At 39.7% G+C, this 13,744-nt stretch overlaps 1 protein-coding gene across 1 annotated transcript in view; it reads left to right on the top strand.

Annotated features, from left to right (window-relative positions):
- The window catches only part of pdlim4 (PDZ and LIM domain 4), a 44,026-nt gene that overhangs the window by 17,901 nt on the left and 12,381 nt on the right, over nt 1-13,744 (top strand). The window contains exons 3-4 of the mRNA XM_063487695.1: nt 1,757-1,838; nt 13,236-13,501. Coding sequence (XP_063343765.1) covers nt 1,757-1,838; nt 13,236-13,501 — 348 coding nt within the window. The remainder of the gene's footprint in view (nt 1-1,756; nt 1,839-13,235; nt 13,502-13,744) is intronic.

The following is a 13,744-nucleotide window of genomic DNA, read 5'->3' as shown; positions in this document are numbered from 1 at the left end:
ACACTTGTTTGCAACAGATTGTTTGTGTGGCTATTTTTTATATTACATAACATACATTATGTTACATTTGACATTGCCAAAATAGTTTCCAGAAGACAAAACGACAGCTGTGGCACAGTTTTGTTTCAAGTGCAGTGCATATTTTTTAACTAGATGGTTACATGATTTTGACATCCCTCTTCAGAGTGACCTCTAGTATAATGACCACTGTCTGCCTCTCATACTTTCCACTTACGCCTCTGCATTCAAAACCCTGTTAAGATGGATGTACGGTGAATTCCTTGTCTTTGGTTTTCACAAAATACCAATTCAAATAGGCCACTTCAGACTGAACTCCTTTCAATAGGGTGTTTGTATGGTAGCCATCGCAACCAAACATTCTGGATACATGAAGGCTTTCAATTTCTGAAACGTGGAAGAATTGGTGGAGGAGGGGGGGTGCAGGGTTCATCCTACGCAGTAGCGCTTGTCCATCTGCAGACACTCGGCGCCTCATAAGAGCGTCCTTGATAGCAACACCTCCATGGTTCATATCTGAAGCATTGGCTCAGCTCATGCAATGATGTGCCAGCTGCCAGCCCAATGACCTCACCTCTTTAGACGTCAACCCTCCCCCCTGTGGGGGTCAACAATGCATTCATGCACTCGCACTACTTCTGTTAATGTTTTTTATGTCTTTGTAGATGAATAGGAAAGTGAAGAAAAGCACACACACACACAGAGACACACACACTGCTGTCCTTCAGCGTCATGTCCGGGTGTTAGTGCTTTGGAGGTGGGATGTTTTCCCACTTGACGGCCAACACTATAGCAACAAAAGCCAGATGAACCAAAGAATTCCCCTTGATTCTTTTATGTGACCGGAAAACCTGTTTTCTAGTGAATGTGAAACTTGAAAGTTAAATAGCATTCCTAGTGAACCATTAGTAATGCAGTTGGAAATGAATAGCACCAGTTTATCAGCTGGAAAGATAAGTTGCACACCCTTAGTTTCACCAGAGTATTTTATTTTGGGTCTTTCAAAAAAAGAAAAATTGCTGTGTGCCCCTGGTTACCGTGTGCTTTCATAGAGGCTCATTCAGCAGTGCTATAAGTAATGTGTTTTATCATTGCTGTCAGACAGTAAGTCCTTTTACTTTTATGTAAGAATATGCAACTGGAGTCAATTACTGATAATCTAAACAGGAGAGGGGTAAGCCTCAGATTCCAGTAATTCAGCTATCGCTACTTATGACAAATCCACGGCCCAACATACAATGTGCTCTTCCAGTGATAGTTCAAACAGTGGATTTATGATATAATGATGATGACATTATCTTGGTATCAGTGGGAGGAAAGTAGCTTCATCCCATTAAAAATGTGAAGCCTGCCAACTATACATAGAAATCCACATAAACATGCATGTTCATGCTCAGACTTTACCTTGAGTACTGTGAGTGTTTTGGCACAGAGGCATCTTGCACTGCTAATATTCAGTAACAGTTATGGGATTTTGCGTGATCCTGAAGCTGTCATCTTTCCCATCTTACATCAATTCTAAAACGATTAGAGCACACAGACTACTTTCATTTTTCCTGGTTTGTTTTCAGACATTCACAAATACTTTATAGGTTCCTTGGGGAAAAAAATAAAAAGATGTCAGCAAAGAAAAATCCATACTCTCAGCAGAAATCATTGCTTCAGCTTGGGTGTCAGATGGCATTGGATTTATCTGAGACTCTCTTTTTTTCTCTCTCTCATGGGTATTGTCTTTCAGATCAGGATCGGGAGACAGAGTGTGGTCACCAACAGTTAGTGAAGATGGCAAGACAAGCCCTTACATGGAGCCCGACTCACAGGTAACCACTGTTTACAGTGGATTTCCCCAAGCACAAGTCACATGCATTTCTTAAGATTTGAATTCACATGAGGTGGGATGCAGTCAGAATTCTCGTTGAATTTGTCATGCTGCCAACCAGAGCGATGGCTGTAACTGCATCATGACTTTGAAGTACAGTTTCCTGGGTGTGAGACCCAATTCTCCTCAGTGACAGAATCCATGGAAACAGGCATAACACTCAATCTTGAAATTGCATGTGTGCTATCATTCACATGATTATAAATGAGATAATGCATCCCACTGTTCACTGGAATAGTTTTGAAATAGTATCTTGATTGTTCTCCAAATGTATGAGCTGCCAAAAGGACATTCAAGGCATGATGAACTCTAGCAGATGATCTTTTCCAAGTTTTCCATTGCTGGCAGGCTAGCAGGTTTCTGAGCATGGAGGAAACAGGAGGTGTGTGAGTGTGTGCACACATAAGCTGTGAGTATGGATATTGTGTGACTGAGACAGACAGACAATGGGAATATTGTGCTTAAGATATGTGAGAGATATCCATTCGTCAAGTATTGTGTTGTTGTAGTTATGGAGTTGCGATTGATCTGTCTCAGCCCTCGTTGTGGCAGCATATCCGTGCTTAAAAGGGTGGGACAGGCATACAGAGAGCCGAAGTGAAATCTATCTGTCCACTCATGACGGAGTGTCTCGTATATTACAAAAAAGTATTGTTTTCGGGGTAAGAGCCAGTAGTTACGGATGTAATTTATCAGCTTGGATTTTGGTTCTATTCTAATTTCTTTATCTAGGATTTTGATAGTTTATTGGAAATAGATTTTCCAAAAGGTTGGGTTGCTTGGTAAATCTAACCTAAAACCTAATTAAATAATTTCTCAGTTACATTTCCTAATGCGTTAAATATTTTCGGTGAGTGACAGGTCTGGACTGCAGACAGGCCAATGAAACGCCCAGACTGTTTTACTAATGAGCCACATTGTTGGAATACACCCAGAATTTGGTTTGGCATTCTCTTGCTCAAATCAGCAGTCTTTCCTTGAAGATGTTGCCTGAATGGCAGCTCATGTTGAAGAATTATGGCAAATTGCCTCATTTCATGTGTGATCATGCACCTCCATACCATCATGAATGAGGCTTTAGAACTCTGCACTGATACGCTGATTTTTCTAACATTTTAATTGTTGATTCTAATTTGTCACCAAAGAACAATTTTCCACTTTAATTCCTTCCATCTTGAAAGATCTGAGATAAGGCAACTCAGAAGGTTTTATATGTATGGTGTTAGTCAGAGCCTCCCTGACATCACGTTGGAGCGCACCCTCCTGCTCAAAGTGTCATAGCTTTTAATCCAAACCATTATATTCAACTGAAGCAAGTAGTTTAAGTAGTTTTAATGCCTTAATCTAACCAAATAAAAACTCAATACTGAATCAAGCACTCCCATGCAGGATACAAAAGTTCAAAAAGAAAACTCCCACATGGAAAAATGATGCCACAATGCTTGATACTGCAAAGGAAAGAAGTCATCCAGCTGAATCAGAGCAAGTCATACTGGCTTCAGAAAAAGTTGGCTGATGTTTGAAAGCACAGCCTAATATGGTGTCTTTGGTTAGTGACCATAGAAGTGTGATGATAGGCTTTAAGATATCTTAGAAAAGCATTAGGTCCATATTGTCCTTGTGTCTACATTCTATTATTTTGTATATCCGAATAACTAACCAGAGATCGTTGCTTGTTGTACATTTAAATTCATAGACAGATCAAATTTAATGTTTCATCACTACAGGTTATAAGGCAGAACTCTGTGGCAACCTTTTAACAGTGTGGCTACCAGCTCAGGCCTTGCTTTGACTAAAATAAGAAAATACAAAGTTGGAGTGAGAGGAACCAACAGCTACAGGAATTTCTACAAACACAGACATGCATGACAGGAGGGCTTTGCGTGAGGGTAATATGAGAGCGGCAAATCTGTCTTCCTCATGCTTTTTTCTCTCTGTTTATCTCTTCTCTCCATCTCTCTTTACATCGTTTCCAGTCCTTCTTTTCTTTCTTACTGAAGTCTAAAAATGTTCTCTGGCATCTCATTTTATGAAGTAAACGCGGACAGCTGGAAACCTCCAAGTCAGGGCCACGTTATTGTCACGCTCAGGTGGAACCTTCTGTGCTTTACAAGAGGAAACATCCACTCCCTAGAGTCACATAAAGAACTCACTCTTTCTTTGTTTCCTTCTTTCTGTATTCTGATTCAGTTTGCCCACGTGACATTGCTGATTGTTCATGAGATACTTTAGAAACAGTGTATATACCACGATTTCTGTCCTGACAGATCCAGTTTGTGTGACGTGATGCTTGAGCTAGTGGACAGCAAAGCTGAAGGGCACTGTTTCAGATTGTGTTGCTTAAGGCTCGAAGCAGTGAATCCATCATTCAAAACCTACCTTACAGCATGACACTTAACTTGCAGCATATTTTATGCTGAAGCAGTATGTTTTGGGGTGAGAAATGAAACCAAAGAAGAACACTTAAGCTCACATATTGTAATAAAAAAAAGAAAAATCGCCACATACCTCAGTTAACTAAGAATGTTTCAAAAGAAGGGCTATAACTTTAATCCAGTTAAGTTCACCAAATCCAGTGATGGCATCCTTCAGGCCTTTTGAAATGGAACATTTTCCTTTTTATTCATGAACTCCTTGACCAACTGGCTTTGTTGGAAATTCCAGTCTCACTGGTGGGAATTTTCTACTGAGCAGGAAGTGACACATGGAAGGAATGAAGTGTTTCCTTTCACCTTGGGAACACGGGAGATTGTCATAAAAGTCGGTGTGCAAATGATGTATTTTCGGATATGCGCTAAGCAAGCATATGACTTAATACTGTTGTATGATGGGGCTGTTTTGGGAATTTTGGAGGGTTTCTTTTACTAGTTTCAATGGGACAAGGGAGTGTTTCCAGGGAGTGCTCATGTCTACAAGAGTGTCTACAAACTACCGGATAACATACACCACTTCCTGAAATAGAAATGATTGTGATAAAGAGTGGAGAGAGAGATAAAGCAGTGATGAGGTAACTGTCATAACAGAAGAAATAACATGAGTAACTATGACAACCAGTTTTTACCTAAGCTTTTACTGTACAGTTCTGGGAAGGTTAGTGAACTATAATCAGATATTTGGCACAACTTTCAAATTTCATGCAAAACAAAATGATTAATATAATAATCTGGATACAAATCAAGCTCCATACTTGGAAAAATTAATAAAAAATACCTTTTTAATTCATCTTCAAGGTGCCAGAAGAATCTCAGTCATCCATGTCAAGGTAGTCTTAAGTGCTTTACAATATTTCACTTCTCATCCAAGAGGCTTCTTCAATTCTAAAAGCTAACTAAGTGCCAGATATTTTATACCCTATACCCTCACTATCAAAAGCCTAACAACACTTTAGCCAAGATGTCTTATAGCATCTTTTTTTCTTGTCAGAAACCCATAAATCTCTAATTAACATTATTTCCTGCCCCAGATCTTGATAGCCCAGAACCACTTTGATTATTTCTTCTTCATGTACAATATTGAGTACAAAAGTACTCAGGTACAGGGCACCAATTTAGCTCACTGTTTGAGCAGGCACCCATATGCCCTGTGGCTAAAACGGAGCACTTAGGTTTGAGTCCAGCCTCCTGTCTAGTCTTCACTGCTGAACTATTAAATAAAGACAAAAAACCCCACTATAAATCTAAAATAAATATTGCGACACATTGCACCCACAGGAGGTGCTCGACCATGGAAACCTGTACCATGAAGCTCCTGGAGCATGGTGTTGGTGCTGATGTTAATGCCAGAGGAGATTTTGAGCTCTGCAGTTATTGAGTCAGCGGAAAGTTGGCGACTTTTATGTCTCAGCACTTGGCAACCACGCTCTGTAACTTTATGTGGTCTGCCATTTCATGGCTGAGTTGCTGTGGTTGCTAAATGCTTCCACTTTGCAATGGTACCATTTACAGCTGATCGTGAAATATCTAGGAGAGAAGAAATTTCACAAACTGGTTGCAATGATGGCATCTGCTTAAAATCAGCAACCTCTTAAGAACGACCCATATTTCACATGTGTTTGTAAAGGCAGACTGCGTAGCTGGAGACTATATTTCATCCACCTGTAGCAATAGGACTGAAAACACCTGAATTCAAAGATTAAGAGTGGCCCAGATGATGTAGCTTCATCAACCCCCCCCCCCCCCCCCCCAGAGTAAACAGTCCATCCAATATCCAATGTATCTTCAGTAGTGCAGGTATTTATTATCCGGCTCAAACTGTAAGCCCAGCCTTACTTTTAATCCAGCTGAACTGAAGACAATTTGATTTGAGGCCCAAGTAAGATAATTAATGAAGCCAAATGTGATGTAAAAGCAATATAATAACAGATTTGCATACAATAATTCAATCACCTTTTCCAAAAGAAAAAATGCCTCTTGTAAATGGTTATCTAATCTTACATCTGAATTTTAGCACTTGATTGTCAGTTTTACTGTTGGAACGGTTTAGTGGAGGAGTAATGCAATACCATGGGTTACTGACATTTTGGGTTTTCAAAATTCCATTCCTTAAATTACACAGTGGCAGCTTCAAGTAGGTGGGAATGGCTCGCACTCAATGTTCGTCTAACAGTATTATTTGGCAGGGCAGTATGTAAATGCCATTCATGGCAACTGGCCTATTATTATAGCGATAGCTATTGTGGCTGAGTGCTGTGGCCCTGTGGAAAGAATGAGGCTCCACAATGCGGAAGCTGAGAGGTCTGGATCACACGTCACTCGAGCTTCCAGTCTCATACCAGGAGCTGGCAGCTGAAACTGAAGTCTCCAAGTTAACATTAACAGTGGCTGACAGATAGAGACCTTGCATGACTAATTCCTTCTTGGTTTGGATATGATTTTACTCTTAAAACAAAAGTATATGAATATTTTTTTCTAATGAATGGCACAAGGCTACTGTTCTCCAATTAAGATGTATTAAGAACAATTTGCCTTTTTAAAAACCCAAATATAGTTTAAATGTTAAACTCTTCACATTTGTACTCAGGTAAAACAGATGGTGAGCTACTAGATTGATATATTTTGTTAACACAAAGAAGATTGCCATTTACTGCATAAACATTCTGATTGTGTTTTAACAACATGGTTGTTATTACTTGATTTCAGCTATTCTCATGAGTTAAAAAAAGCATGTTGAATGGGTCAGGTTTTACTTGATCCCCTGTCGGGAAAACTCAGATCAGCAGACCAGTAAAGCATTAAGAGAAAGTCATTTTAGCAGCTCCACAGGCATTTTAGATGTCAGGCCTGTGACCCCACCTATTTGGTTGTTTGTGTTCACTAATCAACCAGTCATCCCCAGAAATGTCAAATCAGTCTCCAGGTTTTCTTAATGGAGCCTTTCCTGCCCCGCTTGGCTGCCATCATATTGAGGGAGTGAAGTCATTAAGCCCTCTTTGCTTATGGTCCAGAGAGACTGCAGGAGTCTGGGCTCATTCATATTTAGAAAATTGAAACTGTATCAACTTTGTCAGGGAATAGAGCAACGTCCCTGTGTGTGTTTATTTTTATTTTATTTTTATTTTTTTAATTGTCTGCTGCTTTTTCAAGGTCTCATACTGATATCAGGATAAGTACGTAGCTTTTATATTGAGGTCATTTGATGAACTTTGATCTGTAATTAGTTAGCCATGAAAAGTACTAAACTCAAAATGGCAATCAAAATGAGCAAAACAATCAACAGTGATAAACCTGTTGGTCCTTTTTTAAATTAATTTGATCATGTGATCATATGAAGTCCAAAAATAACATCTTTTAAAATAACATCAACTGTTTTAATGATTAAAAAAAAGAAAAACAAAACAAAACAAGTATATCTTCTGTAAAGCATTTTGTTGTATGGAACAAGTCTCTTACAGCTTACTGCCTTCACTGCTGCCTGCGCTTTACGCAACAAAGTTAGTTTCCTTACTTAAATCATTTGACTTTCTCTACGAGATAAACTTATTCCAAACCAAATAGTAATGTTCCCTTAAATGCTCACATTTGAAATAAGCTGGATTCACCTGATATTCCTGTCATGCATTACAATGCTAAAGATAGCTACTTCATAACAAATTTAATTTCAACCCAGTGTGCACTGCACAGAAGTTAACGTGGACATGACATTATCTCAATAGTTTAATTTAATAGCACAAAATTGGTAAAAAAAAAAAAAAAATCACATTTTTGTGATTAGAGCCTTACATTCCACCATCTTTTAAAATCTTTCTCCAAGCTCTCCCACTCACCTCCTGCTCCCTGATACCTCCTCTCAGGCATGCCTTCCTCCCCTCCCAGTGAGGCACCCACGACCAGGACAAGGGAGCCATTAAAGGGCTGGTTTGTGTCTGACTAGTGGTGCAGAGCGCCATGTGAAAAGCTTAATTTTAAATGTCCAGGGGGATTAAACCTTGCAGGAGGGAAGCAGTATGCCTGTGTGTGTGTATTATCAGGAATTTGAGCATGTGTGACTGGCCTCGGCCCTCAGTTAAAGACATATGATTTCAATTAAGGCCCACAACCTTTTTCTCTTCCTCGACCCATCCCCCTCTCGTGTGTCTACCACTTTCTAAATAATATATAGTTTGGACAGGAGATAAAACCTCTATCATCTCCCATTCAGTTTCTTATTAATCACAGTAACTTTTAATAACAGTAACAAATAACAGAACCCAGCAGTGTTCTATCTTTATGCTTTCTTTACTTTTTTGGCACATGTGCTCTTACATGGCCGGCCTTCCTGAATCATTAGCCATGCTTGGTTACCACTGAAAAACAGGTCAGTAAAATCAGATGGCAGCCTAAATTTATGAGCATACAGTGATAGATGATATTGGTTCTTACAAATAGTTACTGCTATTGGTTCCTTATCTGCATTCTGTGTTCCTGTGATTTCTCTTCCTCTTAGGCAAGAGGAATGTAGTCAAGCCTTAGGAGAAAGTGTGGCTACTCTCAAGAGAGAAAATTTTCATTCAGTAAATGTATTTTGTTGAGGTCTAAAGATGAAGAAGAAAGTTGCTCATGTTAATTTTAAACTGTTATGACTAGATTTGAAAAGCAAGAATGGAGAATGAGCAGAACTGGGGTGATTAGGCATTCAAAAGATTAATGCAGCTATCACTTTAAGGCAAAATCTCCATTAAACCTCTAGTACACCTTTGAAATAGAAGAATAAATCGCTGTAATGGGGAAGTTGGCTTAAATCTGATATTTGTAATAAAAAGAAAATCAAGGCACTATACTTTTAGAGGAACATGAAAGCACTAAAAGGTTCTGAATGTTACCAAACTGGCATTTTTATAAGGCAAGTCCCAGATGTGCAGCCTTATAAATCTACCATCCATCCAAAGGAAATATCTGTGGAACAGACGTGCACAACCAGAGAGGAAAGAGTGTTATGAGGAGAACAAAAAAAGACTAAAGGAATGGCTGGAGTATGTGGTTCAGTTCCCTTTGAAACAAAAGGAAGCAGACCATATCAGACAGGGTGTTAGGGTGAAAATGGGTAAATCTGTACTTGCTTCTGACAAGAGAGAAATCTAACTAAACACGACTTTTTAAGAACTTTGGCATTGGTTTTACTCATTTCTTTTCACCACGGAAATGTTATGACCCATGTGGGACTGGTTTTAAGTTTCTGATCCCCTTTTTCACAAGAGATAGTATTCTTTTGGAAATTATACATCTTAGCTTGACACTGAGATGGACAAAACCAGCTCATTTTACATCCACACATTTGCATGATGTGAAGAGTTTTGGGCATCTGTTAAGATGTCTCCTGGGCACCTCCCTTTGGAGTTTTTCTGGGCACACCCAACTGGGAGGAGACCCCAGGGTAGAGTCACAACCTGCTAGAGAGATTATATATCTCATCTGTCCTATTTATTAATGTTTGGAATGGATTATACACACCTTCTGGCCTATTACTAGGTGTGCTGTGCTTAATTTGAAGATAATTATAGGGTTGGCGATGACTGACAATGGGTATTTAATGGGCTGATACCATTTGAAGAAGGTGATTCTTTTAATCTCCAGTATTGTTATTTTGTGTCAAAATGCAGTGCACGAAGCACGCACCATGCAACTCGACTGCTGATGATTTCTGATCATTAAAAGATATTTGCTAACTCCATATTCACATTTTTTCGGGACATTAGATCTGCCGACTTTGACTCAGTTGGCTTTATCAGAATTTGCAGTCGTACTTCCCAAAACCTGTTACGTTCTCAGATGTGAAAAATCAGTTGAGTATTTCTTGTCTTTAGGCCAGAGGGTGTTTTGTGCTGCACAGATTACTTATCTGTGACAAGATTGATATTTGAAGTCAGTTAAAAAAAAAGAAAGAAGATTTGTTATCATTCTGATAGAAAAGATAACGTTATACATTAACATGTGGTTACCTGTCCCTCGCATCTCACTTGTACACATTAGTGTCATAACTGTAATGCCTTTACTGTCATTCTACTGCAGGGGCATGTAACGTAATACACTCTCAGGGATTTTCCTTTACGTGTTTTTTTTTTTTTTTTTTAATTTCCTGAATCACCTACATGAATGAGCTTGCTTGTTGAAAGTTATTGTTCTGATTTTTATCTGCAGATTTAACCCCTGAATAAATATGAGAAATGAATAATGAGTGCTAAAAAAGACATGTAGCAACAGTGACTTCTGAAGAACTTCACCCTTCTAGCACTTGGTATGTTCTTAAGAAACAGTAAGTTCTCAAAGGGTTGAAATAAAAAGAAAACCGGCAGTAAATCAGCGTATTCGAAATTAAAAAGAAAACCTGTCAAAGTGGAAGGAGGGAAGCGATTCGAGCAGCCGTGTGATACTGTAAACCATTAAACAATAATTACAGTCATCGAAACCAGTGTTATGACTATATTTTTAGCTGACCTCTTGCCGTACTGTAAATAGAACTAAGAACTGAGTGTAAGTACTGCAAATAGTAAATTTCTTTCCAAGGGAGTCTTCATTTTTGTCAGAAATACAGAACCTTTGGAGAAAGTGTGTTACTGTACCCCCCCACCCCCATTCCTTTTGGATGACGATGGGGCTTGTAGCACTGCACATTTCTGATTGGTTGAGTGTCAACAAGGGTTTATCTATATCATGGTCATTCCTCAGATGACCTTGTAAAAATAGTTTGCTCACCATAAGTTTAGCCTTTTTTATGTTTTGAAATCACTTTGCTTTCAGTTGACTGTTTACCAGTAACCACATTATTTAAGTAATAAAGTATGGTAAAGAGCACAAGTGTAGGACTCTTCTCCATGCTTACTTGCACTGCCGCCTGTCCGTTGACAGTCATCTCTACCTACTGGATTGGACTGGTCTACGGTTAGGGTTAGGGTTAGGGTATGAGCGCTTCAAAAATGATGTGGAGTTTGCCTCCTCTTCGCAGTTCTTTAGACCACTGTGGATAGACAGACAACCAACGATCTGAAGGAACCTTTTAGTTTGAGCTAAGGCGAATGAGGGTAACTTTGATTAAATTCCCATGAAGTCCCCCATCTGTACAAACAGGGCTAAAGATAACGACTGGAATCTGGTTTGGCTATTCCACTGAGTGGTAAGAATCAGGCTTCGGCTTGTCTCGTTTGCTTGGAGAGAGAGCCGCAGAGAACTGGGTGTTTCTGACATCCTGACCAAAGAGGGTTTGGCTCTTGGTTTCTAAGAGTGCTGAATCTCCTGTCTGCTTGTCTCAACTTTACCATGAATGGCTATCTGCTAGCACTTTGCCCAGAGAGTTACTGTAAGAGTTATATTTGTCTTTATTGTCCATGGTTGTTGGGAGAGTCAGATGAGATGTTTTAAATTTCTTGAAAGTCATCAGTCTTGACTGCAGGAGGGAATGACGAAGTGTTTTCCCAAGACCAGGGTGTGGGGTTGTTGGTGTCGAAGAGGCACTGTGAAGTAGTAATTAAAAACTCTGTGTGTGTGTGTGTGTGTGTGTGTGCGTGTGTGTGTGTCTGTGTGTGTGTGTGTGTGTCTGTGTGTGTGTGTGTCTGTGTGTGTGTGTGTGTGTGTGTGTGTGTGTGTGTGTGTGTGTGTGTGTGTGTGTGTGTGTGTGGTCCAGGCGAGGGCAGAGAACAGGATGACATCCAGCAGGACCCTTCTGTTGAAATGACAGGTGTCCTGTCTGCAGAGGCGGTGAACCTCCACCACCTGTGGCTAAGGCCCTTTAAACTAGCCCCAGACATAGCCACACATACACTTGCACACATGCACGCACTCAAACTCATTCTAGTGTCTCACAGTCAACAACAATCTGTCTCCCTCACTGGTGCATGGCTTAACTTGTAAACAAGTCATTTTATTCTTAGCTGAAATATGTATAGTCTAAATTCATGCGTATGCGTGGGCCTCGTCTTTAGTAATTCAAGCTTGCTATTTAGCTCTCATATTCAAAGCACTAAAACACCATGAGAAGTGGTGACATCATTGCAAATGTTGAAATAAAACCTTATCTGTAAAGTTCACTGTCTGATACGGATGAGCCAAGCTGGCAGTGGGTGTTATCACTGAAGCGTGCTGATAAACACAGAGTGTCTCACTGTTGTCAGTGTTGTGTTGGTGCAAATTCATGATAAGGGCGTTGACCCAGCCATAAACACACTTACTGCGTATACAGTGGTGTAATTGTAGATTGTAATTGTCTCTGCATCTGCCCTGCATTAGTCCGGCACATTCTTCCAAACACGTTGAACACAGAAATTATATGGCAAGAGTCTAGAAAGTCTGCTGCAGCATGTCAGAAAGATAATAATTTAATCTTCTGCAGTATCTCAGCTCTGTCATCAACCATGAAGGCTTCAGCTCACAGAAGTAGCCAAAAAGCAGTACTTAAAATACACAAGTTAATCTGTTTTGACAGAAACATCTGCAGGAAATCTAATGCGAGCTCCTTCTTAATAAGCCTTGGTATTAAACAGGGAACAACACAAATGAAGTGGAAAAAGTTTTTCATTTAAACCTCATTGCTGCAAAGCCTCATTCGCAAACAACTGTTCATTTTCTCTCTGACGACTTGTGGTTTTCTAGTCAGGACGCCACCGGGTTTGTTTTCTCTTTCATGTTCTCTTTTTATTCTCATTTCCTGAACCAGAACATAATGTTGCATGAGCTATAATAGCTCATTATCCTTTTTTCCTTCCTTATTACATTAGCAATTCTCCCTTAATGTAGGAAACTTACCAAAGAATCAAAGTTTCTCTGTAACTGCATACATTTTCAACCATAAAATTGTGATGTTTTCCTGTGATGCTGGCATCTGCTCTTCCTGTTTGGTAAACGTGTCTCCTCTTTTCTTTCCTTGGTTTTAGAATTTTCGTCCGATCACTAGCGGATATGCCAGTTACACCCGTAAACCTTCATATACCGCTGAACCCCAGTCACCTCAGGTTCCTCAGCCCGCTAACCTGAATAACGGACACTCCAGACCCAACAACGGACACAGCTATGGGTATGGCAATGGAACCGGGCACTCTCAGTACAACAACCCTGCAGGACTATATGCTCACAATGGAAGCAATGGGGACAGATCACTGCCGAGCAAGATGGGAGGTCTCAGCATCAGTGCCACACACAGGTGAGACAGCAAAACCGTGTGCTTTCCAGGACTGTAAATCATAAGCATCCAGCCACACCTTACTTGCACTTTTGACAGGATAATCTACAGTTACTGTAGCGCTTGTTATTTTCAAATATTTACCCTCCTCTTTAAAAAAAATGCAGAAGCAACACCAGTTTTTATTCTGAATGTTCTAAAATCCATTAAGTATAAGTAAATAAGTATAAAAAATCTTCAAATATAGTTTAAAGTCTATTATTA

The sequence above is a fragment of the Pelmatolapia mariae genome, linkage group LG10_11 (genome assembly GCF_036321145.2).
Source record: "Pelmatolapia mariae isolate MD_Pm_ZW linkage group LG10_11, Pm_UMD_F_2, whole genome shotgun sequence".
In the NCBI taxonomy this organism is placed as follows: Eukaryota; Metazoa; Chordata; class Actinopteri; order Cichliformes; family Cichlidae; genus Pelmatolapia; species Pelmatolapia mariae.
The sequence above is the reverse complement of the archived record's forward strand: the minus strand, read 5'-3'. Positions and strand labels throughout refer to the sequence as shown.